At 46.9% G+C, this 25654-nt stretch overlaps 9 protein-coding genes and 1 non-coding gene across 10 annotated transcripts; 3 read left to right on the plus strand and 7 right to left on the minus strand.

Annotated features, from left to right (window-relative positions):
• Positions 1 to 177: 177 nt before the first annotated feature.
• BDP55DRAFT_655630 (proline dehydrogenase) lies at positions 178 to 1757 on the plus strand. Its single transcript, XM_060574332.1, has 2 exons — positions 178 to 814; positions 864 to 1757. The coding sequence occupies exons 1-2, from the start codon at positions 228 to 230 to the stop codon at positions 1675 to 1677; spliced, it is 1401 nt and encodes a 466-aa protein (XP_060432630.1). The 5' UTR covers positions 178 to 227; the 3' UTR covers positions 1678 to 1757.
• Positions 1745 to 3051, minus strand: BDP55DRAFT_655632 (uncharacterized protein). The gene is made up of 2 exons (XM_060574333.1): positions 1998 to 3051; positions 1745 to 1940 (listed from the first exon to the last, which is right to left on the minus strand). Exons 1-2 carry the CDS (start codon positions 3027 to 3029, stop codon positions 1887 to 1889), a joined length of 1086 nt encoding a protein of 361 aa, XP_060432631.1. The 5' UTR covers positions 3030 to 3051; the 3' UTR covers positions 1745 to 1886.
• Positions 3052 to 3284: 233 nt separating this feature from the next.
• On the minus strand, positions 3285 to 4570 carry BDP55DRAFT_655633 (uncharacterized protein). The gene has a single exon (XM_060574334.1). The coding sequence runs from the start codon at positions 4353 to 4355 to the stop codon at positions 3417 to 3419; it is 939 nt and encodes a 312-aa protein (XP_060432632.1). The 5' UTR covers positions 4356 to 4570; the 3' UTR covers positions 3285 to 3416.
• A 1197-nt stretch (positions 4571 to 5767) lies between these two features.
• On the plus strand, positions 5768 to 8246 carry BDP55DRAFT_629474 (fungal-specific transcription factor domain-containing protein; the record flags this gene model as incomplete). Its single annotated transcript, XM_060572023.1, has 8 exons — positions 5768 to 5871; positions 5943 to 6127; positions 6180 to 6359; positions 6385 to 6399; positions 6431 to 6969; positions 7030 to 7303; positions 7383 to 7624; positions 7680 to 8246. 8 exons carry the CDS (start codon positions 5768 to 5770, stop codon positions 8244 to 8246), a joined length of 2106 nt encoding a protein of 701 aa, XP_060432633.1.
• A 145-nt stretch (positions 8247 to 8391) lies between these two features.
• On the minus strand, positions 8392 to 9543 carry BDP55DRAFT_655641 (uncharacterized protein). Its single transcript, XM_060574335.1, has 4 exons — positions 9152 to 9543; positions 9019 to 9074; positions 8779 to 8945; positions 8392 to 8708 (listed from the first exon to the last, which is right to left on the minus strand). The coding sequence occupies exons 1-4, from the start codon at positions 9328 to 9330 to the stop codon at positions 8679 to 8681; spliced, it is 432 nt and encodes a 143-aa protein (XP_060432634.1). The 5' UTR covers positions 9331 to 9543; the 3' UTR covers positions 8392 to 8678.
• A 368-nt stretch (positions 9544 to 9911) lies between these two features.
• Positions 9912 to 9995, minus strand: BDP55DRAFT_t105. Its single transcript has one exon. It is a non-coding gene; the product is annotated as a tRNA-Gln (tRNA).
• Positions 9996 to 10493: 498 nt separating this feature from the next.
• On the minus strand, positions 10494 to 13180 carry BDP55DRAFT_726288 (Six-hairpin glycosidase-like protein; the record flags this gene model as incomplete). Its single annotated transcript, XM_060579125.1, has 3 exons — positions 10494 to 12311; positions 12367 to 13030; positions 13095 to 13180. The coding sequence occupies 3 exons, from the start codon at positions 13178 to 13180 to the stop codon at positions 10494 to 10496; spliced, it is 2568 nt and encodes an 855-aa protein (XP_060432635.1).
• Positions 13181 to 14940: 1760 nt separating this feature from the next.
• BDP55DRAFT_547153 (tubby C-terminal-like domain-containing protein) lies at positions 14941 to 15615 on the plus strand (the record flags this gene model as incomplete). Its single annotated transcript, XM_060568723.1, has 2 exons — positions 14941 to 15271; positions 15338 to 15615. 2 exons carry the CDS (start codon positions 14941 to 14943, stop codon positions 15613 to 15615), a joined length of 609 nt encoding a protein of 202 aa, XP_060432636.1.
• A 638-nt stretch (positions 15616 to 16253) lies between these two features.
• BDP55DRAFT_629478 (retinol dehydrogenase) lies at positions 16254 to 17168 on the minus strand (the record flags this gene model as incomplete). Its single annotated transcript, XM_060572024.1, has 1 exon — positions 16254 to 17168. One exon carries the CDS (start codon positions 17166 to 17168, stop codon positions 16254 to 16256), a length of 915 nt encoding a protein of 304 aa, XP_060432637.1.
• Positions 17169 to 17839: 671 nt separating this feature from the next.
• Positions 17840 to 19060, minus strand: BDP55DRAFT_655648 (ClpP/crotonase-like domain-containing protein). The gene has a single exon (XM_060574336.1). The coding sequence runs from the start codon at positions 18784 to 18786 to the stop codon at positions 18319 to 18321; it is 468 nt and encodes a 155-aa protein (XP_060432638.1). The 5' UTR covers positions 18787 to 19060; the 3' UTR covers positions 17840 to 18318.
• Positions 19061 to 25654: the final 6594 nt, after the last annotated feature.

Here is a 25654-nt window from a genome sequence, read left to right on the forward strand (position 1 = left end):
TCCCCGGGCGTGCGCAGAGACACACCATCGGAACGCCGACGGCTGGGGGGTGTCTAGCTCGGAGACATACCTCCACGATGCTATGGCTCGGTCGCGATTCAGAGTTTATGCCGGCCGTAGCCGTTCGTGATCGATAAATAGAAGTACCCAAGCACCCTCCCACCATCTTTGCCTGTGTCAAGTCTTGTCTCAGCAAAACATTGAAGTCTGTCTTCCTATCTATCACGATGCCCGCAAGACTCGTCGCGTGCGGCCAGGCGCCATTGCCTCTCTGCAGATCCATTCGAGTGCAGGGAGCGTCGAGATATGTCAGCACCACGGCGGCCAAGACTCAGACCTTGTCTCCAACAGCGCCACGGACTTTCACCCCGACCCCTAAGAAATCACCCTTATCTAGACTTTCGACCAAGGCCTTGGTCCGGTCACTATTTCTTACCCAGTTTATGTCATCACCACTCCTTATGAAGCCAGCACTACCTTTACTACACTTTATCGCCAACACGAAATTCGCACTATTTAACCCCGATAAGAATCCCTTGTTAAACCGGCTTCTCAGATGGACTATCTACGACCACTTCTGCGCCGGAGAGAACATCCCTCAGGTTTCAAAGACAGTTTCTGAAGTTAAGCGGATGGGATACCAGGGTGTCATTCTCAACTACGCAAAGGAAATCGTGTTGGACAAGAAGGCAGCCGCAGCGGAAACAAAAGCTGGACAGTACGCACCGGAGGTTTACCAAATGGTTCAGCAATGGAAGACCGGAAACCTCGAGACTCTCCGTATGATGGCACCGGGCGATTTCCTGGCTGTCAAGTAAGTTGCACCACCACTGTTTTCCATATGTCCCCACTAACAAGATCAGGATTACTGGCGCCGGTCCCATTTCTGTCGATGCCCTGAAGGAGAAAGCACCCATCCCTGAAGTCTTGAGCAAGGCTTTGGACGAACTCTGCGAGGAAACCAACAGACAGGGCTCTCGTCTCTGGATCGATGCCGAGCAACAAGCCCTTCAGCCCCAACTGGACGAGTGGACCATCGACCTTATGAGAAAGCACAACCGCCAGAGCAAGCCTTTGATCTACAACACTATCCAGGGATACCTCAAGGGCTCCAAGGCCAACTCTGAGCGTCACATCTCCCTGGCGGCGAAGGAGGGCTGGAGTCTGGGAGTCAAGCTTGTCCGCGGTGCCTACATTGAAAACGAGGTCCGATCCCTGATCCACGACACCAAGCAAGACACCGATAACAACTTTGATGATATCGCCGACATGTTTATCAGCCAGAGACTTCCCGAGGAGGCCAAGGAGTGTCAGTTCCCCGCTAGCGCGCTCTTCCTTGCCACCCACAACGCCGCCAGCTCCGCGACCGCGATCTCTACCCACCGCCGCAGAATCCTCGATGGCCAGGCCACGACCGAGCTCGAGTGTGGTCAGCTGTTTGGTATGGCGGACGAGTTGAGCTGCGAGTTGCTGGACAACTACGACACGTGCGTGGCGGCCTCTGGACTGAAGAGGGATGCTATCCCCAAGCCTTTCAAGTACCTGCCGTGGGGTTCCGTTTCAGAGTGCATGGGATACCTGCACAGACGGGCGGTGGAGAACAAGGGAGCTGTTGCGGAGAGCGCCCATATGCTTGGCTCATTGAAGAGCGAGCTGAGACGTAGGGTGTTTGGTTGAACCGACAAGACATTTTCTTTTTGTTTTCAGCGATGCGTAATGATTTGATTTAAAGATATCCAATAATAGACGCTCAAAAAAATAAAGAAATTACAAGAATTCCGCACGTCCAATCCCAAGCCCTGGACTGTTTGATATCAGATCGCACTACGCGCACTTGGTGCTTCTTTCCCGTTATCTTGCCATTCTTGTTATCACGCAGACCTTCCCTAAAGTTCGAAGTTTTTCCAATATCTTGCATTGGCGGAGTATTTGCCCTCTCCCTGTATAAACCTGATTAGTAATTATGATCAACTCGGTGATACCGTGGAACAACTTGCCCATCTTGGGTACGGCGTGAACTCATAACGCTTCCCTTGAAACTCAAGCGCCCCCTCGAACCTCCAAATCTGCACAAGTCCAAGGTGAGACTGGTACATCATATCTGGCGTGAAAGAGAACCACAAAATGTCAGACATTAGTCTTCTAACCTCCACAATGTCAATTCCAAACCGTCTCAGATAACAGAGAATTTCCAGACAAGAAGTCAAGTAATCTTTGTCCCGATCATCGCTACATCTGTATCCATACTTGCTGAGCACCGATCGAACTCCCGTTTCCTCCATTTCTCGGATGTGCTTCACAAACTCCTTGTTGTCTTCAGTCTCTTCAATTCCGTTGTCACACGTGAGGGTGTACTCGGTGATTTCATACAGAATCCATAGTCGCGGTTGGAATGACGGGTAGAACCATATAAACCCGCAGTTGCGAATGATACCGGGCATCGTCTCGAGCCCTCGCAGGAAATATGCCTCTTCTACCTCAGTCCGAGGATACTGAGGTAGACAACTCCAATCGACCCAGATGTGCGACCAGCTCTGAAGCCCGAGCTCCATCTGGTGAAGACGCAGGTTGTCGCCGCTGGGGTCTGGGTCGTCGCCTGTAGTCCAAAAGTGGCTAACAAAGAAACACTCTGACCGCATGACGAAGTTTTTCAGGGCTGGCAGAAGAACATAGTCATCGAGGCGATTTCTATCCCATTTAGTGAATGTCTTTTGCGAGAGAAAGGCTTCTCTTCTTTGGAAGAACCAGAAGAGTGGTAGTTCCCTCGGACTGCGGAGGAAACCATCCAAGCTTGTGTAAGACTGCAAGAAGCCTTTCGCGAAGTCGTGCATATTCCCACTAGGCGCATTCCATTCGTTGATGCTTCGCTCGACGAGTGATTTCCACGCACTTTCTGTGGTGCCGGAGGCTTGCGAGACGACTTCGGAGGTCATGTTGAATATGCGATGGACAAATTTGGTGATGCAGAAGAAACGTAAGGCTTGGGGGAGAAACGAGAAGACTCTACTCGGTATTAACCTTAATGACATGAAGTGAGAGCCTCATCTCGCCAAGCAACATAGCTCTCGTAAGCATGAAATGTAACAACACCAACAGCCTCGATATACTTGATTGGGCTATAGATCCCTACCATCGTAAGACCTAGTTGACTGACCTCCAATCAGGCGGGGTTGAATTGCGGGTGATGGCTTCCGAGCCATCAATCCTTCAAGTCTTGTAACTACCTTAACCCAGAAGTCTTCGTACAAGTATACCTGGAGGTAGTTAATCGTTAATATCGTTCAGGCACATGCAGTCAAGGTTTCAATCAATATCGCAACCGACCATGTTAGAAGACATTGATTACCCGACGCCGAGAAACAGTTGATTGCATGTGGAATCTAACCGTAGCGTGACTATCCGTACACATCTTTCTATTATTTGGAGGCTGACTTATCTAGTTTCTGAAGAAAATCGCTTTTCGGCTCTTCATCTTGCCATCTTCTACGAGGCACCTCAAAAGTTGACGTGATGCGCCCGTATGATTTTCCTCCTAGCTGACCGATAGGACGCAACTTTTCTAGCTCAATGTGACTGAAGTCTGAATTAACTGTATCCTCCATCACCCAGAACCGCGTCGCCTTGAGCAAAACCATGCCGGCCACACTCTTTCCGTCTTTAGCATGGTCACTAAATTCTTTGATATCTACTACCTTTGCCTCTATCGAGAATACCGACTCCAGAACTCTCGATGGCTTCACCGTCGTAGTCTCCCCCTCATGTAGCCCAGAAATGTCCCACTCAGAGACTGCGTGAGGAGCGTCAATGGATGTTGCATTCACAGCCTCAATCATGTCTTCCGACACCGTGTTGATGACACATTCACCCGTTTCCTTCAGATTTCGGTAGGAGTCCTTGACAGCGCCGGGTCTTGATGAAAAGCCGACTATAAACATGGGTGGATCATGATCAATGACTTGGAAATAGCTGAAAGGGGCAAGGTTCTTCTTGCCGTCCTTTGACAAGGTACTCAGGAAGCCCACCGGCCTCGGTGCGATGCCGGAGACGAGAAGGCGGTAGTTATTGATCATTGATCGGTCGGATGCGTATGGGTCAATCTCCTTATGCGTTGCGGACATGCTATTTCGGGTGCGCACTCCCTGACCGTAAGACCAAGTCGGATCGGGAGACTTTGTGACCTCGATGGGGGCATTCGAGTGGTCAAAGTCTGGGCGCTTGGATTGTATCTCTTCAAAGTTGCCGAGACGCTCTACAATGCCCCCTTTGGAGTCTTCTGAGATGTTTGAAGACATTCTCACAGAGAATCTTTGGCTTGGTAGTAAAGCCAGTGCGGGGTATGGTCTAAGAGGTGACATGCTCACTTAGCACTTGGCTACAAGCATCATGATTACTAACATACCTGCGAGGAATCAACCGCCCGAGCGAGGAACACCTCATCGTCACTCCAATTGCTTCAAAGTGTGCTTCAATTCTAATTACAGAGATCTTGGTTACAGCCGGAGTTCACTTTGTAACAGACCCTGACGACCTCGTTCTCAATGTCGGCAATTCGCCTAGCCATGGCGTGCTGGCACGAAGCCCATCTTAGAGGTGTGATAAGGCACGATGACGCTATTGGCTTGTAAAATGTCGGAATGGGAATCCGATCCCCACCTTGGCGTGTGCTGGGGAATGTCGGACGCATAGCCCGACATTGCGTCGGCCACACCGTGGCAGAACCGGTGACTTTCCAAGCCTCTTTTCAAACACAACCTAGCTGTTTGCCATTGAAGATCTTACGCAACGGTTATCTCACGACGGCAAGGTGGTATCTCGGCGAATGCTCCTGGGATTTGGATCCTCTGCTCACTGTATGCCGACAACGCTGATAGAGTGAGGGCTCATTATTCGCTCTTTCGGCGGCCCAATTTTCAACTTCGTCCAGTATACTGGGTCATGCCAATTCCGACAGCAAGATACGAGAATCTACAATCGAATGAGAGTCCGACGTTCATCTATTCGTGCAGTTTGGGACGTAAATGCTAATGGGTGTGACCTTCACCTGGTTTACCCCATGGCTTGGGCCACCTGCTTGAGGCTGCTTCACCAACGCCCCTTCTCCCTTGCAAGCCTACCCCTCGGAGTCATTTGGTCTCGTGATCGTTCAACCCCGGATTTCTGGCAAATTCTCCATATCCCTTGACGTTTGACACACACGTGCCGATCTTCCCCGCGATGAAGATGCTACGTTCTCCATTATCCAAATCAACTCCGTCGCTCCGGTGCCTCCGGAGACCATGAACGGACGAACGCAGACACTGTGGAGTAAAGAACAAGCATCCCAAAGATAACAATGGCGCAAAGACCTTCTCGGCTATCTACGGCGAGTCATCGATCACAATACACGGCTGATAAGCCGTCCTGCGGTCTCGCACTAGTGGACTGTGTGCCCCAAATTTGCCAGTGCCAATAAAGAGGCCAAGCTGCGCACATAGAAAACTTGTCGGAACCCTGCTCCGACATATCAAAGGCTCCGAAGCCATCGCGAATACCGTACCTATCCAGCAACGAGAAAAGACATGAAGTTGTCGAATTGGCCCCATGAGAATCGTCCGCCATGCCGCAATTAAGCCAGGGACAATACAAAGTGACCAAAAAATGCCAAAAAGCGTGCGTCTTGTGCGACAGGGAGGGGGCCCGGGCGTTCCGATGCTCGGAGGAGTCTCGTATTCTTTGACAGAAGGCTGACTTGGGGGCATGAACAAAAAGATGCGAAAGATGTCGGGTAATGAAGGTCAAGTGCTCCGGTTCTTCGCCTTGCACCCGTTGTGATCGGAAGAAGCATAGATGCATCTTTGCTGTTGAGGATAAGAGGATATCGGTGCCGGAGAGGTGAGTTGTCGGAACCCGTGCGCGTGCAGTTGTCGGGATGGGAAACAACAATCACTGACTCCACTTTCTAGTTACCTCCGAGAACTTCAGAACAGGAATAGCGAGCATGATGCAGACCGCTCGGCGAGGGCTCTGAGCAGAGGAGACGATGTTGAGGAGAGTCGCTATGCGGATGCGGATGCGTATGCGACGCCGCATCATACTTCTCTTTCTCAGGGTGAAGATAATACCGGACAGTTGGAGACGCCGAGCCATGGTGAGTTATGCTTGTCTCTTGTCACTGAATGCGGTGCACTTAGATACTCTAGCTCACGCTGCCAAATGTGTAGACAGTCCACAACCTGTAGGACCTCCGGCATCCGAGCCGGATACTGAAGTAGGAGATGCCCCTTCAAATCAAGGAGGTCACGGCGACTTTGGCCCAGGGTTCAGACAAAACCCGCTGGTGGATAACGACTACACCTTTGCAAAAGTCGGGGAACGATACTGTAAGTCATATGCTGTCTCTTCTAGTACTTAATGAGCAAGGTAGGTTGATCCAATGCTTACACTTCCACAGGGTACATGGGCCCAACATCATCATGGTCGTTCTGCCGAAGAGTACTTGCCCTCCTAGGTAAACGCCTACCAGAAGCAGCCCCAGATCCATGGCATTTGCCCCATGAAGGTGCCTTCAGGATGCAATGGACACCATTAGGCACAACCGAGACCCCCGATGTCTCCAACCTTCCACCTCTAGACTACGCCCTCTTCCTGTTCAACACCGTCAAGTTTTACCTCGGCGCTGTCTTCTATGTAATTGACGAGCCTTCATTTCTCAAGAACCTCCATGAGTTATACGAGGACCCGGCGGGCAAGGCTAGCTCTGCAAGGCTGTGGTATGCGCAGTATCTCTTAGTGCTAGCGTTTGGGAAAGCGTTCGTCGTTAATAGTAGCTCGCATGCCGCGCCGCCGGGCGTACAGTATGCTGCGAGGGCCATGTCATTGCTGCCGGACCTATCCGGGCTGAATCCGGATACGATTCCGGCTATTCAGGCGCTTGCTCTGGCTGCGTTGTACTTTCAGTGCTTGGATATGAGGTTGGCTGCGTATCAGCATGTAAGGCCCTTGCTCTCTCCCTATCAAGATTCAGCAGGATGTTTACTGACGAGATGCTAGATTGGTCAAGCGCTAAGAATCGGCATTGTTGAGGGCATCTATAGACACATGCCCGAAGAAGTTGTCGGCATCGAGTACTCCCGACGCTGTAACATTGTCTTCTGGGTGGTGTACACCCTTGACAGAGAGTTTTCGGCGTTGATGGGAGCGCCGACTTCTATTCGGGATGAAGATATCACCGTGAAGCTTCCTTCGCAGATGGATAACTCCCTCGATGCGCTAAATATGACCCTTCACGTACGGCTATCACGGCTCATGGCGCGTATTCTTACGAGTGAGTTCCTCGGCCGCGAGGCAATGTGGAGGGACGTCTTGAGTCACTGACATGATTGTACCAGCTATTTACGGCGTAGGAAAAGAGTTTGACGGCTCACTCGTACCCAACACCCAGTCTATCCTCAGGGATCTAGCCAGATTATCACGAGACCTTACCGCACTCCTCGACACCCACTTCCAAGGCTCCGTCAGCCGAGCTTCTAGGATGGCACTACGACTCATCCTTTCTTACCACCACGTAAATACAGCTTTAAACCCACGTATTGCCATTCTGCTAACAAGAGAAGTGCGTCGTCCTGACAACTCGACCCCTAGTCATGTGCGCCCTCCACATGCATATCGAACACTCCGACAGCCACGCGCGACACCCACAGACAGTCTCTCTAACACCTCCAGTCGCATCGCTTCTCCAATCCTGCGTCGACTCAGCCCAAACAGTCCTCCGAACACTCCGCGTCCTCGGCGACGAAGACCTCCTCGAAGCTTTCCTCCCCTTCCAGCTCGAAGACGCCTTCTCCTCCGCTTTCCTCCTCTACCTCATTCGCGTCATCAGCCCGTCTCTCCTGCATGACGATTCGTGGTGCGAGAATATCAAGTGCGTACTGGATAAGATGATTTCAAAGGGGAGTCTGGTGGCGCCGTTGAGGAAGCTGGAGCTGAGTCAGTTGGAGCATATTATGTCTGCGCTAACGCCGGTGGGCGAGGAGCCTCCGACGCCGCCGCCGACGAGTGCGGCGCATCATCAATCTCAGAATCACCATGGGCACGGGCACGGGCACGAGCATGGTTCTTTCTTGGATCAGATGGAGGAGGCTGGATGGGATATCTTTGATACGAGCGGGATGGGTGGTCTGTCACCGCAGGCATTGTTGGATTTGGCGGAAAGGTTGGATGTGGAGGACTTGATTCAATCTGTCGATGGGGATGGTGATAGGAGTTAATGATTAACGGCCGTCAAACGTTGATGTCAAATGGGAAATGACAACAAAAAGCGCTTTAATGGTCTATCTGTGTAAAGTAGTTTGCTGCAGAATGAAGGGCTCTAAAACCAAAAAAGAGTTCACCACCGGTGTGGATACATATCTGGGTGCTCATGCTTGGGTTCGAGCTCGGAACTCGTAGCCTGTCGTCGAGTAGGCTGTGGGCGTAATTGATTGTTAGCCTTAAACCACTCCACCACCCAGCCAGTTTGACCTGACCAACCGACCTAGGAGGGCGCCTGCTGTGCTGGTGACTGGAACGACGCTGGGTTGACCCATGGGCCATATGGGCATTTAGTGTATTCAGACCATGGAATATGCTGCAGCCAAGTGGAAGTCTGCCTTAGGTTGCAATATGATTGAAAACAAATTGACCAGCGTACTCAGACATGTTTACAAAGACTCGCGAATAGCTGACTTGAACTGTGCCGATCATTCCACATCAGCTAAATCCATCATGGCGGACATTGTTTACAAGACAGCATCAACTTACCGGAATGACCTGCGCCTTCTCCAGGTCCCAAACATCATTCTTGGCATAGACATCGCCTCTGATGAGTTCCCAGGCTTCCTCGGCGTCCTTAACGGTGTAGATCATAACGCTACCCTTGAAGCCGGGCGTCTGGCCCTCGACAGGGTGCTCCTTCTCAAACATGGCACCTTGAATGACCATTAGCATGGTTAATGTCACAGACCTCAAAGGAGGAGGGGTCTTCTGAGCTCAGATACATACCACCGACAGCAACCTTTCCGTTGCTCTTGTGGCCCTGGGCATTCTCAAGATGTGTACTGCGGCAATTCAGTAATCGGTCCGTAACTTCACTCAGTCTCATATAGGAGACCGGTTCCACAACTAGGTCACTTACGGTCTGACTTCCAAGCGCCGGGCAAGCGCATCCGGCTTATCGGGGAGGATGCAAAGGAACTCCTTGGTGGCCATTGTGCGGTAGCGATTGGACGGTAAAAAGGCGGGCGTGCTCGTGATAAAGGGTCTCCGAACTGTGGGAACGAAGCTGCTTCTTAGAATTCTGGCGGACAATGACATAATCGTGGCACGAGGGAGGGGAAAGCTTCACACGGAGAGATCGAGCACGGCGTCATGTGACCGGGAAGTGCGGAGGGAGAACGGTTCGAGTTCGGAGTTTGAGGGGAAGGGGCGGGGCACGGTCTCTGTTTGGCAGCTCCGATGCCGGAATTTGGTGCCGAAAGTAGCCGGGGATGCCTCGTGCGGGCCGGGCTACTCGACTCCGGAAGCGCGTCCAGCTTGTGTCCTCGCGACTTGGAAAGTCGCTGGATAAGTCGCATCCGTTGATGGAAATAATGGTTTCCGTCAGTTGGCTGCATTCTCGTTACGCGCCTTTGATTGTTGTTGTTGATACACCTAGGTAGCCCAGCCTCCTCAACTCGCCTCTGCTGCACCGATCAAGCATGCAATTGAAGCATGGCAAAATCAGTGATGTCCACTGGTTACTGTGCAGGGCTATAAGCTATCCAGATACTGCATTGTAGGTGCACGCAAGTTTGATGACCCAGCAATCACTGAAGATAATCTCATACCTGAGGTAGATAGAGGGATGCAAGCCCGCAAAAAGAAATCTCGCACACCGTGAAAGATGCTGATTTGTCAGGTCGTACCCGGGTTCGAACCGGGGTTACCAGAAGTTTTGGTGCGATCAAAATCTGGAGTGATAACCGCTACACTATACAACCTCTAGGTGGCCTCGTTGACCCATCAGTTGAGTGGAGGCAATCGATGCCAGTGAGATGCGAGAATCCACAATAAGAACGACCAAGCGCTGACCGTGTCTCGGCCGGCTATGACCAAACGGCGCGGACGTGTCAAAAGGGGGGCCACATCGTGACTGACCATGCAAACCTCGACCGCTGTCTACGACGTCACGACTTGGACTAAACCACCAGGCTACTCTCGGCGTGCTTACACGAAAAGGAGCATCCGGACGAAGTAGGTGACAAGATCAGTCGACGCCCAACAAAACCGTACGTCTATTCCTCCCACTGCTACCGCCGCCATCACAACGCTTCTTGTTTACTTCGCATTAGTTCATTTCTCTCTCATTGCCTCATATTCTTTGAGAAAGCATTCCTCAAGAGATGCGGTCAGCGTATTACTATAATGGTGGCGGTAACAAGGAAGCGAGTCGCCAATTCTTACTGATTACTTTGAGGAGTTCGGCTAGCTAAGCCAATCTAAACAATACCATTACCCAACGACGCGTCGACAGTAAACTGATACTCAGACCGCCCATGCAACGCAATGCTCTTATTGCCGTAAACAAACTGCCCCTGTGTGCCGATCGGCGCCCGGATAGTAACACCAATATCACCATCCCGCACTATCCACTCAACACTCAACTCTCCCTCAAACGCAGTGACAACCTTGGCGCTCGCCCTCTTCAACCCCATCTCGACACCAGTCGCAGGCGACACCACCCAGTTCTTATACCCGAACCCATCGACACCCGCAGCAGCCCGGAGCCCAGCAGCCCACTCAGTCAATACATACGTCGCAGCGCCACCCCATGGATGACTCAAGCTCGTGAAGAGTCCCAAGCCGGGTTGTCGCGTCGCAGCGTTGACGTACTCCCAGCTCGCGCCGACCGCGCTCCTGTTCTGCGCTGCGGTCGTGTCGCCGGGTAGCATCGCGCCCCAGAGACCCTCCATCAGCTCCCTCGCTGCCTGCGTCTCGTTGCCTACGAACAGTGCCTCGAGCAGAAACCCATTGGTGTTGGGCGAGATGTTGACGCTCGAGTCGTTGGAACTCACCGCTGAGTTATCCTTGTATCCCGGACCCAGCTTCAGGCCGGACGCAGCGACAAGCGACCGCGATGCGCGCGTTGCGTTCGCCACGCCTGAAGTGATGCAGAAGGCTGTTGCGGCCACTGACATGCCGTCCAGATCTGCCGGCGAAAGACCGTACGCGCCTGTCTCTTCGTTCCAGAGATGCTCGTTGATCGCGGTCGCCAGCGACGCTGCCGTGTCCCTGTACTGCGCAGCTGATGCCGTATCGTTGAGCGCGTCAGCGACGTCGGCAGCGCCGTTGAGAGTCTGGACGGCCTCGCACCCGATGGCGGATCCCCCGTCCGCGGGCCCTGTGAACGCGAACCCTCCATCAAAAGTCAATAGGCCCGTTGTGGAGTTGATCTGTGGCAGGAGCCAATCGAGCACCTTTTGCCACCGCGGCCACGTCGAACGCGCCCAGTCGAGGTCGTTTGTCAGACGAACGTGGTCGTTGAAGGCCATCAGGCCCAGGAGCTGGTAACCCTGCAGCCCGAAGCTCCCGGCCGGCGCGGCTAGCTCGTTGGCAACAGAGGCGAGGTCGTAACCCAGGTTAGGCGAGATGTTCATCTGCCCGTTTACGATCTGCGAATCAAGCAGGAGCTGTAGAGTGCCCCTGGCCTGCTCCGTCTTTGATGTGCTGGCGGCGATGATGCGTGCGGTGTGGTAGAAATCGCCGAGCCAGATGAGTCGGTCGCGCTTCGGGCCGTCGAGGCAGGCGGCTTCGCTGTTGGCTTGGGTTCCATACTCGGCGATAATGGCTTCCGAGCTGCCGGTGAGTGTGTTGGAGTAGAGCGTCGTGCCGTTGGCGGTGTCGTAGACGTGTACGTTCTTGAAGTAGGCTGATTGGTCTTGGTACGCTCCAAAGCCGAAGGAGCCGCTGAAGTCAGGAGATCCAGAGTACGAGACTGTGCCAGAGCTGAGAGCCCACGGGTAGTCGGAACGCGAGATGTTGAGGATTTGTGTGCCGTTGATGGAGACTGCGAGGTGGCCGGTGGAAGCCATCGAGGTTTTGATGCGGTACCACTCGTTCTCCTTCACCGTGAAGGGGACGTCAAAGACATCCAACAAGTAACTCGCGAGTGTCGTCTGGTTGACAAAGTCGGGACCGTATGCCAACGAGATGGTGTTGGGCGGTGTCAGAGTCTTGTTGACGTTGGCGAAGGTGCTCGACTCGGGAAGCTCGCCAGTAAGAAGCATGGTGTATCCATTGCCGGCAATAACTCCTCCCTGTATGCCGTATCAGCACTCAATTCCTCCGGAATGCACTCAAGTCCAAACTTACCGTCACCCACCAGCTTCCTCCCCTTCCGATCTTGGTATCAAACTCAAGGGTGTAGTTGTTCCATGTGGTGGCTTTGTAAGTCATCGAGGGCCGCGTACTTCGCGCAAACACTCCGTTCTCCTCAGTGACTTCCCAAATCGTCTTTTGCGAACCCTTGTCAAAGCAAGCCGCCGTGGCTGCTCGAGCACCGAGCTTCCAGACCTCGTTCAAAATCTCATCATCACTCTCAAACTGGCCCGGGAGTTCCTCCGGCTCAAGAGTATTGATTGTCGCCTCGAACCCTACGCTCGAAAAGGAGACTGTGGCGTTCGTCAAGAGCCTGATGGATTGCCATTTCTGCCCTCCCTGGATGAGCGGCGACGCAACTCGGCCGATGGAAGTGATATTGAACGTCTCGACGCGGAAGCTATTGCTCAGCTGGTTGGAGAAGGTGTACGGCCCGTCGCCGAACGGGTGATTGAGTCCATCAAAATGCTCCGTGTACTTCACCTCGATCTGAACCGGTTCGCTGATGGCGGAGACCTCAAAGGTCGGATAACCCGCTCTCTCAGCCCCGTAGTCCAAGGTGGCTAGCGGAATTTCCGGGCTCAAGCTGAATGGGGCGAAGGGGGAGGTTTCAAGCTGTGCTGCCGTGCCAGTAGCGATGCCTTTGGCTGTGAAGTTTCTGAGAAATTTGAAAGTTAGAGATGAGTTTTCTGGTTGGGAAATTGCCTGTCCTGATGTCATACCTCGTAGTCGAGTTGCTACTTGACACAGCCGTGACAACACCAGCGGCACTGGCTGCGAGCGCCAGGAACAACTGGGAGACTGGCATTCCCGCTTCTTGACCCCGTTGCTATGGGCAGAAAAGATCGGTACGATGTTTCAAGAGAAAGATTACCAGCCAAACGTCGTCTCGACAGGAAATACTCTATAAATGCGATCATCCGGGGTCCAGATTCTTCGGCTTGCGGGTGTCATCTTGTAGTCTGGAATATTCGCATGATCCACACCGAGCAAATTACGTCGCATCGCTCTTCCAGCAAGAATGCATTGCTACTCGGGCCATCGGTCACCGAGTATAACGTCCTCATGTTCGTCTGTCGCAGACGAACATCCCGATCAGACACGCTAGGTATAAGTTCCCCGGACCCAGGCGTTTGTTTGTGGGGAAGCACGCGGGGAAACCTGCTCGAGGCAGCTTCCGGGTTGCATGTCGGCTATCTCAATCGCTCTTATCGGCACTTGGTCGCGGTGAAGCGGTGCTAAATTGGTCTCCGTGCCGAACCGAACCGATGGAGGCAGGCCCAGAAGACCAGGTGAACTGAATACTAATCACATCGGTGCTGGGCCGGAAGACGACAGACCTGAGCGCGAATTTAGTGCACACGAACGTCAGAATGAGCTGCTTCGGTTAGGCGACCGAATATGAAGTGAATTGTTGATTGATTGAGCTAGAAGTCCGGTTCTCAAAGCTCTGAGTGCAACATATTACCAAGATTCTGATAATTCTTGCTTGACTTGACAAGCTGAGCATAAGTTGCAATGTGTGGATTACGTTCTCAGCAACTGTATCGTCTTTTTTATACTGATAGCAATAATTCTCGATGCTAAAGTGAAGATCATGGCAAAACTTTTGCTACACCCTTTAACACGAGCACCTGGCTGTGGAAATCGTCTGCGCCTCGAAGTATTTCAGCCACACGGGGATCGACTGTGGCATACCGGGGCGTTCATGTGGCGTTGCAGAACTACCTGTACGTACCCTATTGTTCAGATGAGTGGCTGGAGGGACCACGCGCCTCACCTTTGTGGCTGTGCTAAACTTTGATCAGATTTGTCGCTCGGTTTCGGCCTCGGGTGCCGATGATGTCTTAATCTGCCCAAGCTACGTGTAATGGCAAGTGGTCTCATTTCCGTGCTTTTCGAGAGCTGCAATGGTTTGGGTAAGTCGCCAGTAGGTACGCAGATGGTATGGCTTTCGTAGCCCCTCATCTGTCGCGAAGTAAGGTGTACTTTAGGGGTCGATCACAGCTAATTAGTGTGAGACTGGCCCATTCCTTTAACCCGTCAATCGGGAAGAAAAGAGGTCTGATCTCAGCATTGCTCGAGCTTCCCTACGCATTATCAATGAACAGACAGCTTCATCCTTTGACGTCATTGCGAGCCCAATCTGACTGTTTGACACTGACAATGTACGTGAGCTCTCAGCGACGCAGCCCCTCCCCCTCATACCTTCTCCAGGTACTCCGTACTTGTGTTGTCTCTCATCGCCCCGTGAGCCCGCGCAACCGACTGGTGGCGCCAAGCAATACGCACTGCCCCCAATGGTCTACTCAGCCGCAGGCAGCCAGCGGATCTTGAAGCTGTCGAGGTTCAAGCTGATGGCAGGAGCAACTTTGGTGCGCCTGGGCTTTCACATGCATCCGTCTCTCATAAAACCAGTCGTTATCCCCCGTCTTCGTCTAGTAATCGCCATCTCAAAATCAATCTTCCTGTCAATACCTATTGCGACCTCGTCATTCACGACAACAACAGACCTGCCAAAAAGACCTAGTAATAATCCTTAGCACGAACACACACCTACCACATACCATGACTGCCCCAGCGGTCCACAACCTGCCCCAAGCCGGAAATTCGGTCGGCATCTTCCCGCAATTAACGGCGCGACAGAGCGAGACCCTCGTTCTCAAGGAAAAGATCCTCTCCATCACCGGTGACAGCTTCGACATCAAACTCGCCAATGGCCAGCCCATCCTCCGGGTGCAGGGCAAGGCCTTGTCCATTTCGGGCCGCAAGGCCGTCTACGACATGTCGGGGAACCATCTATTCGATATCGTCAAGGAGCACTTGCACCTGCACACGACGTTTGCAGCGCAGGATCCCAAGGGCAATAAGATTATGGAAGTGAAGAATAGCTTTGCGCGTATGTCTCCAACCTACCTTAGGCCCAGTAATAGGACGAGCAGCTAATCATTATGGGGTGCACCAGTCATCGGTTCAAAAGCTACCGCGACGTTCGTCTCACCGCAGACGGGCAAGACGGAATCACTCGAGATGAAGGGCAATTGGCTATCGACGCAGGCAGATATCGTCGACACAAATACCGGCCAGGTGCTTGGGCGGATTGACAGAAACATGCTTCGGGCGCGTGACTTCTTCGGTGGCAAGCAAACATACGCCCTCACCGTGGCGCCGGGGGTCGACATGGCGCTCATGTGTGCCCTGTGCATCTGTCTGGACGAGAAGAAGAATGACCAAAAGGGTTAGAACAGGGGAGCGTCCCTACACTCCTCGATGATTTGATACGTCTGGTTTTTAGCTGGTTATTATTACGATTGATACCTTTTAGTTGATTATCTTTTACGGACACATGTCCCAACTTAAGTTTTTCAAACATGTCCTCCACCGTTGCAGCGGGAATACGGTCTCGGTTCCATTGAAGTCAATCGTTTTGAATATCCCACCCAGTGCGACTTGACACCAGTAGAGACCTCTCCAGTTTTCCTCTACGTCGATACGTTTTGGGATCTTTTTTCGTCTCGAGAATGGGCTAAATAAGGTCGGGTTATCAAGTCATTCGCTAGCAGTCCTCATCCCATTTTAGATGGCGCCAAGCACGCCCGTCCTGAGTTTCTCTCCCTGCGATTCTGCTCTGCTTCAAAGTTTCGTATATGCGAATACGATGGAAATAAGCTTAGATCAAGAGATAGTTTATCATTAATAAACGTACCGTTATTTGTATTACCCCCATCTCCTACCTAGCATTTGTGGGGATGGAAGAACGCACAGATGTACTGGCGTTAACTTACGCTCAGTAGGATAGAAACATACACTTCATCGCCCTCCATCTCTCAGGCAGTCTATAGCTCAGACAAGACAACGTAGCACGAAAACTCATCTCTAGATCACTGGCCCTCGAGCTCCTTCTCAGTCCAGTCCCATAGTTCCTGGGCTGCCTTATCGTCATACAAGTTCGCCTCTTTATCCTCCTTGAACTTGGGATTATAAAACCCTCCGCGCTTAACGCTCGCACTTCCAGCCGTACTGGCCCAAAGCTGAGCCCTTGCACCCGCGTGAACGTCCGTCAAGAAGATGGACCCAAGCACACTAATCACTCCACCAACCCACGGCCTTCTCTTCCTAAAGTCGTCAAACAGGCCGGTGTTCACGACTCCGGGATGAACTGCGACGAATTTGATGGAAGGGTAGAGCTGGCTCAGCGTGCGGGTGTGGTAGTAGTCTGCCAGCTTGGACTGGCCGTAGCGAGCCAAGCTGGAGATATCGTCCAGGGGGGTCTTGCACTTTGAGATGAGGATTCCATCTGAGGGCGCTTGCTTGAAGAGCTCGGAGCTCAGATTGACGACGCGGACGTCGGATCCTGCCTGTTCAGCGGTTTTGCTGAGGATGGGGAGAAGCAGCTTAGTGAAGAGGGCCGGTCCCATATAATTTGACCCGAATTGGACTTCATACCCATCCGTTGTTAGGCCCGGAGGGGTAGCCATCAGACCAGCATTGTTCATCAAGATGTCGAGACGGTCTGATGCCGTGAGGAAGGCGTCGGCGGACTTCTTTATCGAGGCGAAAGAACCTAAATCTAGTTCGAGGTACTTGATCTTGTTCTTGGCCGCCGGTACGGCTTGTTCCACCTCCTTGATGGCGGCATTGCCGCGTGCTTCTGTCCTGGCTGTGAGGTAGATTGCCGCTGGGTTGTGCTTGGCGAGCTGGATGACGCTTTCTTTTCCGAGGCCGCTGCTGCCGCCTGTGACGATGATGACCTTCCCGGCCAGATCTGGGATATCCTTCTCCGGGGAGAATGCCATTATTGAAACTTAGTTCTGGAGTAGGTAGGAGACTTCCGTAAGAAGACGCAATGCGCGTGATGCTGTCTAGTACAGATGAGATCGGATTGCCAGCTTCTAAGTTGTCGATTGCGTATGATACAAATGGGTATCTTGATAGCGGTCGTAGTATTGTGAATCGTGAGCAGGCTGCGACTGTCAGCGGGCCGAGGGGTTCATATTATGCTGATTGGAGTTTTCAGAGCCGCGAGAAACACCAGGTGATTGGTTCACTCGACGTGCTGTCTCGGAGACTTTGTTTTTGCGACATTGATCAAAGCTGTGTCTAGCGATTTGAGAAAGAATTGGCAAACCCGGCGCCGACTCGACATTTCGCTGACCAATCTGGCATTTGATCCGCAAATTAGCAATATCAGCCAAGAGAAGTCAAACCAAAATCAGGAAAAAAAAAGAATCTGCAAAATCGCGACATACATTAGTATGCTTCCGGGAATCAGTGGTCCACGAAGGCGATAGCGGAACCTGCATTGGCCCGACTCCATAAGCCACAGTCCTGACTTGGAAGCGTTCACTAATCACAGCTCAAGCTGACTGCGGCTGAGCCGGACGTATTAGTCGGGGGGGCCGACCTGATCCCGCGTATTATAACACGGCAATACTCCGAATTTGGTTAGTCGGTTGCCACAAGCTATTGTCCAGCAGAATCCGATGATAGTTGCAAAAGACTTTCGACCAGCATTGCTCATCATTCATTCAACGGGCGACTTGAACTCGGCATCTTGGGGACGCAAATTCCTGCATCGGTTCACGATTCCAGCAAGACTTTCACAGCCACATCACTCACATAATCAGTGTCGATGCTTATGGATACAGATTGAGCAATTGCGAGAGACTCATATGAGAGCGATTTCTGTCTCAAGGGTCGAGCTGTTCAGAATATGACCATCGTCGCCACCGGGAAATTTTGGCTCGAAACACCTTAGTCTATTCATATTGCAATTTGCGGTTCTCTGTTATGAATCGTTGGCAAAATGATTTGGGAAGTATTAGCTACAAAGGAGAAGTCGCCAGAAGTCAAAAATGGTGAGTTCTGTTGATCTATACATGTATTCCTGCCCTTCCTTAATCTCTGGAAAGTCTTGTATCAATCTGTACAGACTGCTTTTTCCACCTAAGTATAAAGGCGCGCGATCGACTCAGGCAAGTTCAGCTCCAAATCCACAGCCGAAATGTTGCTAGACAACGCCGCCGACCTCTTCGCAATAGCCTGTGCCTCTGGGTCAAATTGTTGCTTGAAGAAGTCCTTGGTATCCTCGATAATCAGCTCAAGCGACGGTGCCGAAGCTCGGTTGATCGTCTTCTTGCCACCGTGGAGAGCCGACAGAGGGAACCAGCTGAAACGCTGTGCGAGCTTTCCAATATAGTCGTACATTTCGGTAGAGGTGTCGAATGCCTTATTGATCCAGCCGATCTCTGCGGCATCCTCTGCGGTGATGTCGTTTGAGCTCAGGACGTACTCCATGGCGCGGCCTCTTCCTATCAGGCCAGGGAGGAATTGGCTGCCGCCTCCGCCGGGGAACAAGCCGCTTCCAACTTCGGGTTGGCCAAATAGGCTCTCTCCTTTTGTGGCGAAGCGCATGTCGAGGGAGACGAGGAATTCGTTGCCGGCACCGCGGGCACGGCCTTCTACAGCGCCGATGGTGACTTGGGGCAACCGAGAGACGTTGTAGATGAGAGTTCCGAATGTTTCAACAAACGCAGCTTCAAATCGTTAGTGAGCATGTCTTCAACCTTACAGAAACTTCAACCTTTATTCCCCGATTGTCGGATTAGAAGTCCAATTCGACCTCGAGGCAAGGGGCCCGCGCAGGGGCCACTTACAGACCATACTTACAAGATCTACGGTCTACCCAACCTCCAGTTAGAACCTCCTTTTTACACCTTACGCAGAAGTTAAATATATATAGATTTTGACCTCTTCGTCACCCACAGTTCGAACCATCCCTATAATAAGAATACTAACACTGATCAGTAGTTAAATCCTACTATCGTAGATCAGTAAGGTATCTCGCAAGTAAAAGAGACGACCTCCTCAAATAGAACGTAATAAAAGAATCGTGCTACTTACCTAACGGAAAGCAGGTAATAAGACATAAATCTTTACGATAGAACGAAATAGAGGAATTATAGCCCTTAACTACCTACGAAAGGTCAACGTCTATCATATTAAAAATAAACTATAATTGAAGGAATTATAAAAAGGCGACCAAGCTACTTATATCGCCCTTATGCGATTTATCCTACTTAATAATCTATAAGCGGCCTATACGCTAATAAAAGAAAACAAGCAAAATTACTAGATTTACTAGATTAGTAAATCCATTATAGATCTCGACCGTACAATAAAATAAGCCTAATTAAAAGATATAAAAAGGCACCTTAGGACTATAAAAATAAACTTTTAAGGTAATAAGGTATTTAGGTAGGAACTAGACCCCGCTAGTAGCTCTAGGCGTATTTCTTAGTCGAATCTAAGGAGGCTACTAGGATCGATAACGATATTACTATTATTAAGACCGACTTCGAGATTCTAAAGTCAAGCTTCCCCTTCTTACCTATACCTACTACCCCTCGGCTATTCTAAAGGAATAAAAGCTAGGTGGAGTTAAGATAAGGAAGGAAAGGATTTAAAAGCATCATAATACTTACCCCATAAAAGGGTATAAGGTACTTAATTCTTTAAACTACATATCCTTACCGAGTTATGAAGGTAAAAAAAGAGCTTATTACCTTAATTAGCATAGGAGAAAGCTAAAAAGACGTCTAAGGAGAGAATATAAAAAAAGGGCTACTAGAAGACCTCTCTTATATAATAAGGTACGCTATAAGAAAAGAAAACCGTTAACAAAAAACATAACGGCTAATTTAAAAGATTAAAAGTAGATAGTAACGAGGCTCGCTATAAAGAAGTTAAAGGCCGTAGAAAACTCCCAGACCTTAATAAATATAATAAGCGATGATAGTGCACTATTATTACGACTAATAAGCGGATCTAATACATCCCTATTAAAATTAAATACGCCGGCCCTTATAAATAAAAATATAAGCTAAAGGACGATAGGGGGTAAATTAGTACGTAGAACGCATAGAAGGACTCTTATCCTAAAAGATTAAGTTAAAATTAATCTAGAATATTAAGGGAAATGGTTATATTAAAACTTAGACTACCCTAATAGTAAATAAATTAATACGGCGTTAATCTTTATTATAAAAATATACGCCCGTAAGGGGCTTAAAAGGTAACCCCTATTTTATAGAGTTATAAATAACCTAAACGATTAAAAAGATAAATAGTTCGCCAGCGCTAATCTTAATGTCGTTAAGGAGGTAAATAGATTCCTCTATTACCGAGGCGTTCTACTAGCCTAAAAGGCAAAACAAAAGGCCCACAAGACACTCGCAGCGACAATAGCTGTAAAGGACTTCACACTATAAAACTAGAATTAAATCGATAAAACAATATTAAAATACGAAGAATTTAGTAGACGAATGAACTAACCGGACTTTTTATTAAAGATTACTAATAATAATATCGCAGCGCCTAATCTAGTATAAATAAAGGGGATTATACCGGAGGCGTATTAAACGACGATTCTACCTATCGCGGTAATAACCCTAATAATAATACTAATCTAAGGATTAATCCTAAGCACCCAATAAAGTACAAGGTCGATAATATAGATACTACCTAATTATGCTACCGCACGAGAAGCATATAAAAAGAACGATCTAGCGGTAGCTAGTATAAAACAGTTTACTAACCTAAAAAAGATCTTTTTAAAAGAGAAATTATACTTAAAGGGAAGATATGAGGTCCTGTAAAAAACCCTTACGATATTCTATAACTACTATAAAAAAGTCGGTATCCGAGAACACTAATATTATTTAGTAATTAATATTATATTAATAAGGAAAGCTACTAAATACTATTATTAAGCAGTACGTAATATCGATTAAACCGACTTTCTTAGTATCGTTAATATAATCTAAAATCGATTTAAGACCCAAGATAAGAACCTCGAGCTCCTCTCGGAGCTAAAGGTATTATTATTTAACTTTATAACTAGAATAATAAAAGGAAAGTCGAGAATTAAGATCCTTAAGGAGCTTATCGATAGGATTAATAAACTAGCAAGGACGTAGCTAAATAAAGGGACTAATAAGTAAAAGGTCGGTTATCTATATATAGCGGTATAAAAGGTATTAAAGGTAAAGATAACTCTATATTAACCGCCTAAAAACTATAAGACGCTATACTCGAAGCTAAGGTCCAGCTTTAATATCGAAGCTAGGATACTAAATTAGACTTACCTCCAATCTTATAAAGGCCCTCACTAACAGTACTAGGTAAACCATATATATAATAATAAAAGAAAAAAAGTAAAATATAATAACCGCTAGGAGGGAGGAACAGACTCCTTAAGGGGGCGCTAGTTTAATACTAACCGAGCATTACGGAAAAGGAAGTGCTTTATATATAAAAAGGAGGGTTATTAATTAAGTAACCACTCTAATAAGGAACGTACTAAGTCGTACGACTAATATAGAAAAGCAAAGGGCATATAAGGCAAAGCGGGCTATAATCGATTTAATTAATTTCTAATAGTCTATAAGGACTATTTAACGAACGTAATTAAGTTATTTAAAAGTAAAGAAGATCTTACCCTATATACTTAAGACCTCGACTTTAATAAAATTAACGATATCACCTATTCTTTTTTTACCCCGTTAACCTTAAGAGGATATATAATACTAAATAAATAAAAAGCGGTATAAGCCCTAAATAAGTAGGCTTTCCTCTATAGTTAGTAAAGGAAGGTTCCTTAGCTAATAATAATGCTTAATAGTATGGGGGATATAAATACTAATACCGTAGCTATAGCTTGCACTAAGGTTAAAGGGCTTAAGGAGGAAAAGAAAATAATGGGCTTATAAGTACGCAATTTATACCTATTAGGAGGGTTCTATAGTAATCTAGTATAAGTATTCTATACTAGTAAAAGGTATAGTTCGGAAACCTTCTATAGGATTATTCTAGATACCGGGGCATTATAATAGTCGACGGGGGGCAAGGGATAATTCCATGCACTCCAAAAGATCTTACTAGTAACCCTTAATACTATAAATACGGGCATTACGAGGATTAGTTTCGGCCTAAGGAAAGAGATAAGTACCTTAGGTATTATAAATATAAATATACGATTCGGAACGATAATTTTCTATATTCTACCCGTTAATATACCATTCCTCTTATACCTAAACGATATAAATAAATTAAGTATTATATTTAATAATATAAGAAATAAAATATTTAATAAAAAGCACTTTAAGCTCGTCGATCGATAATAGGGGTATATATTTATAAAGTTTAAATTAGACGTTAAGTCTATTAATTACTTAACGGAAAATAAACTTAAGCGACTATATCGATAATTCGGCCATCCGTCGGTAATAAAACTATATAATCTCCTTAAATATTTAGGGAACGATATAGAAATAAGGGCTTTAAAGCAATTAATAATAGTATACTATTAGTACTAAATAAATGCCTAAAGCCCGCACAGATTCAAGTTCAAATTACATAACGACCTCAACTTTAATTAAGAAATCGTTATTAATATCTTTTATTTAAATAATCGACTAATACTCTATGTAATTAATAAAGCTATATTATTCTAAAGAGGCTAATTCCTTTAAAATATATAAGCCAAGACCGTATAGGCAACGCTAAAGCACTATTAGATCGATATATACTAAGGTCTACTAGATAGCATTAGAACCGATGCCGGTACTAGCTTTAAGTTGGCGGAATTTAGAAAGAATACTACTTCGTACGGCATCTAACTAAAAGTCGTCCTTATTAAAGCGCACTATAATATTAATAAAGTAAAAAAATTACACCAGTAATTAAAAAGAGCTTTTAAGATTATCTAGAAAGAGAGCCCTAGTTTAACAGACAAAGAGTACCTCTAAACGGCACTTAAGTACTATAATAATACTATAGGACCTAAGGGGCTCGTTCCGACGTTATTTATATTTAGAATATACCTATAAACAACGACGGCCTTACCGCCGTTACTAAATATAACTTAAAGGGCGTAAATAATTAAGAAAATAATAAAGACTTTCTGCAAGATAAATATTAAAAGGTAAGTTAATAAAGTTATTATTATATATAATAGGCCCGACGTAAGCCTCAACCTCGATATGCCCTTAAATTCGGAAATATGGGTATAAAGGGAAACTATAAAGTAATAGATAGGCCTATATAAATTAGTTTTAATTAACGAACGATCTTATATTGTCGTAAAAGATTAAAACCAATTATTGGAGGTATCGATTACTATAGTACGACCGTACTATATCGACCCTAGTAGAGTAATTTCTAACCTATAAAAAGAAAAAGAGCTAGAGGAACCACCTTAATAAAGCGATAAGGGATAACTAAGTAATAAAGGGTAAGAAACTATCCTCGATAAGATTATTATCGTAATACCCTTAAACGATAAAGTAGAAGAAAAACTAGTACCCCTACCGTAAGTAAGATACCGAAAAAGACCCTAAAAAATACCTTAATGGCAATTCATATTTAACACTAAGGCTACTACTATCTTTTATATAGCTAAGGAGAAAATAGACTTCGTAATAGTAGTTAAATTAAAAGAATAAAAGATAATTATAATTATAGAACGACCGTATAAAAGCTCCGACCTTATTAAAGCCGATATACTATGTAATCGAGGGGTCTATAAATTTATTACCTACGACCTAAAGAAGTATATAAACCTCTATATCTTTAAGTTATAAATAATCTATAAAATTAAAAGAAAGGGAATAAATTAGCTATACGAGATATCAAGGTATATAATATAAAGCTACGGTAATGTTAAAAAGGCAGTACTACTTATATAGTTGCTAATAATTTAGCACTATAATTAACGATTAATAATAGTATTAATAATATTATTACGGTAAAGAGGATACCGGATCTAAAATTATAATATTACCTAGGCATATACCTAATTAGCAATAAGGCTTATAAGGAAGATATTAACTTACCTATTAAAAAAGATAATAAATAAATACCCGGATAATACGATTATTAAAGTATTAAAACTATTTTATAGCCTTGTAAAGTTAGGTACTTATTAATAGGTAATATACTACGATTTTCATATTAATAAGCTTTTAATAATTATATTAATATATAATCCTTACCTCTTAATTTCCGTATATATAAACGATCTATTTAAAATCGTTAGAATATAAACTAACGATATATTAAGGCTTTCTAATACGGCCTTTATAAAAAAGGAGGATAAAGAGTTAAAAAAAATAAAGTTTACTACTAAGCCAAAAAAAATCTTTATAAAGGATATACTATTTATATTTAATGGCGGGATCCTTACGATCGAGGGCAAGAATATCGTCTTCTAATAAAAGGGGTAAAATAAAAAGATTACCCTTATTAATCTAAAAGTAACCGACTACTAGAAGCGATATAAAATAAAGCTCGTATGAGGAGCTTATATCGCAAGTATTTATTAGCTAAAGGCTATTTTTAACTATGTAAGAGCAGCATAGGCCACTTTGTTAACGGAATATAACTTCGATGCCCTTAACTAACGGCTATAATAGTAGTAAGTGAACCTCGATAAGGGGCTTATATACTAACCTATCGACCTGAAGAAGGCAAAGCTTTATGTATTCGTCGACGGCTTATTTATAAATAATAATAACTTTATATCGTAATTAGGATATATAATAATCCTTATTAACGAAGTAATAGGAAAAGAGAACTTCACGATCTATAATAATATTATCCACTACTCGTTAATAAAAAGCAAAAGGGTTATATAAAGTATACTCGCCTTAGAGGTCTACAGTATAATTAACGGCGTCGACATCGCATACATAATCTTAACAACGCTAAAGAGGATTACCGATCGACTTAATATCCTTATAATACCGATAATCATCTATACCGATTTATACTCGCTATATAAATACCTCGTCAAACTAGGCACTATAAAAGAGAAAAGGCTAATAATAGATATTATAGCCCTCCGGTAATCGTATAAGTGCTATAAGATCCTTAAGATCCGTTAGATCAATAGGGACGATAATCTAGTAGATATTTTTATAAAGGTAATGCCTAATAAGGGGCTCGAGCATTTTGTTAGTAAAAGAAGGGTAATAATATAGATAAAGGGATAGGTAACCCGTAAGGAGCAAAAGAAAGAAGAAAAGGGGGCAGCCTCGGTAAAGGAGCCCGAGATTAAATTACATTTCTAACCGCCGTAATTAGATAATAAAAAAGAAAGATAGTTAGTATCGGATTAGAAGTCTAATTCGACCTCGAGGTAAGGGGCCCGCATAGGGGCCACTTACAGACTATACTTATAAGATCTACAGTCTACCTAACCTCCGGTTAGAACCTCCTTTTT

The sequence above is a fragment of the Colletotrichum godetiae genome (genome assembly GCF_030913485.1).
Source record: "Colletotrichum godetiae strain CBS 193.32 chromosome Unknown BDP55scaffold_10, whole genome shotgun sequence".
In the NCBI taxonomy this organism is placed as follows: domain Eukaryota; kingdom Fungi; phylum Ascomycota; class Sordariomycetes; order Glomerellales; family Glomerellaceae; genus Colletotrichum; species Colletotrichum godetiae.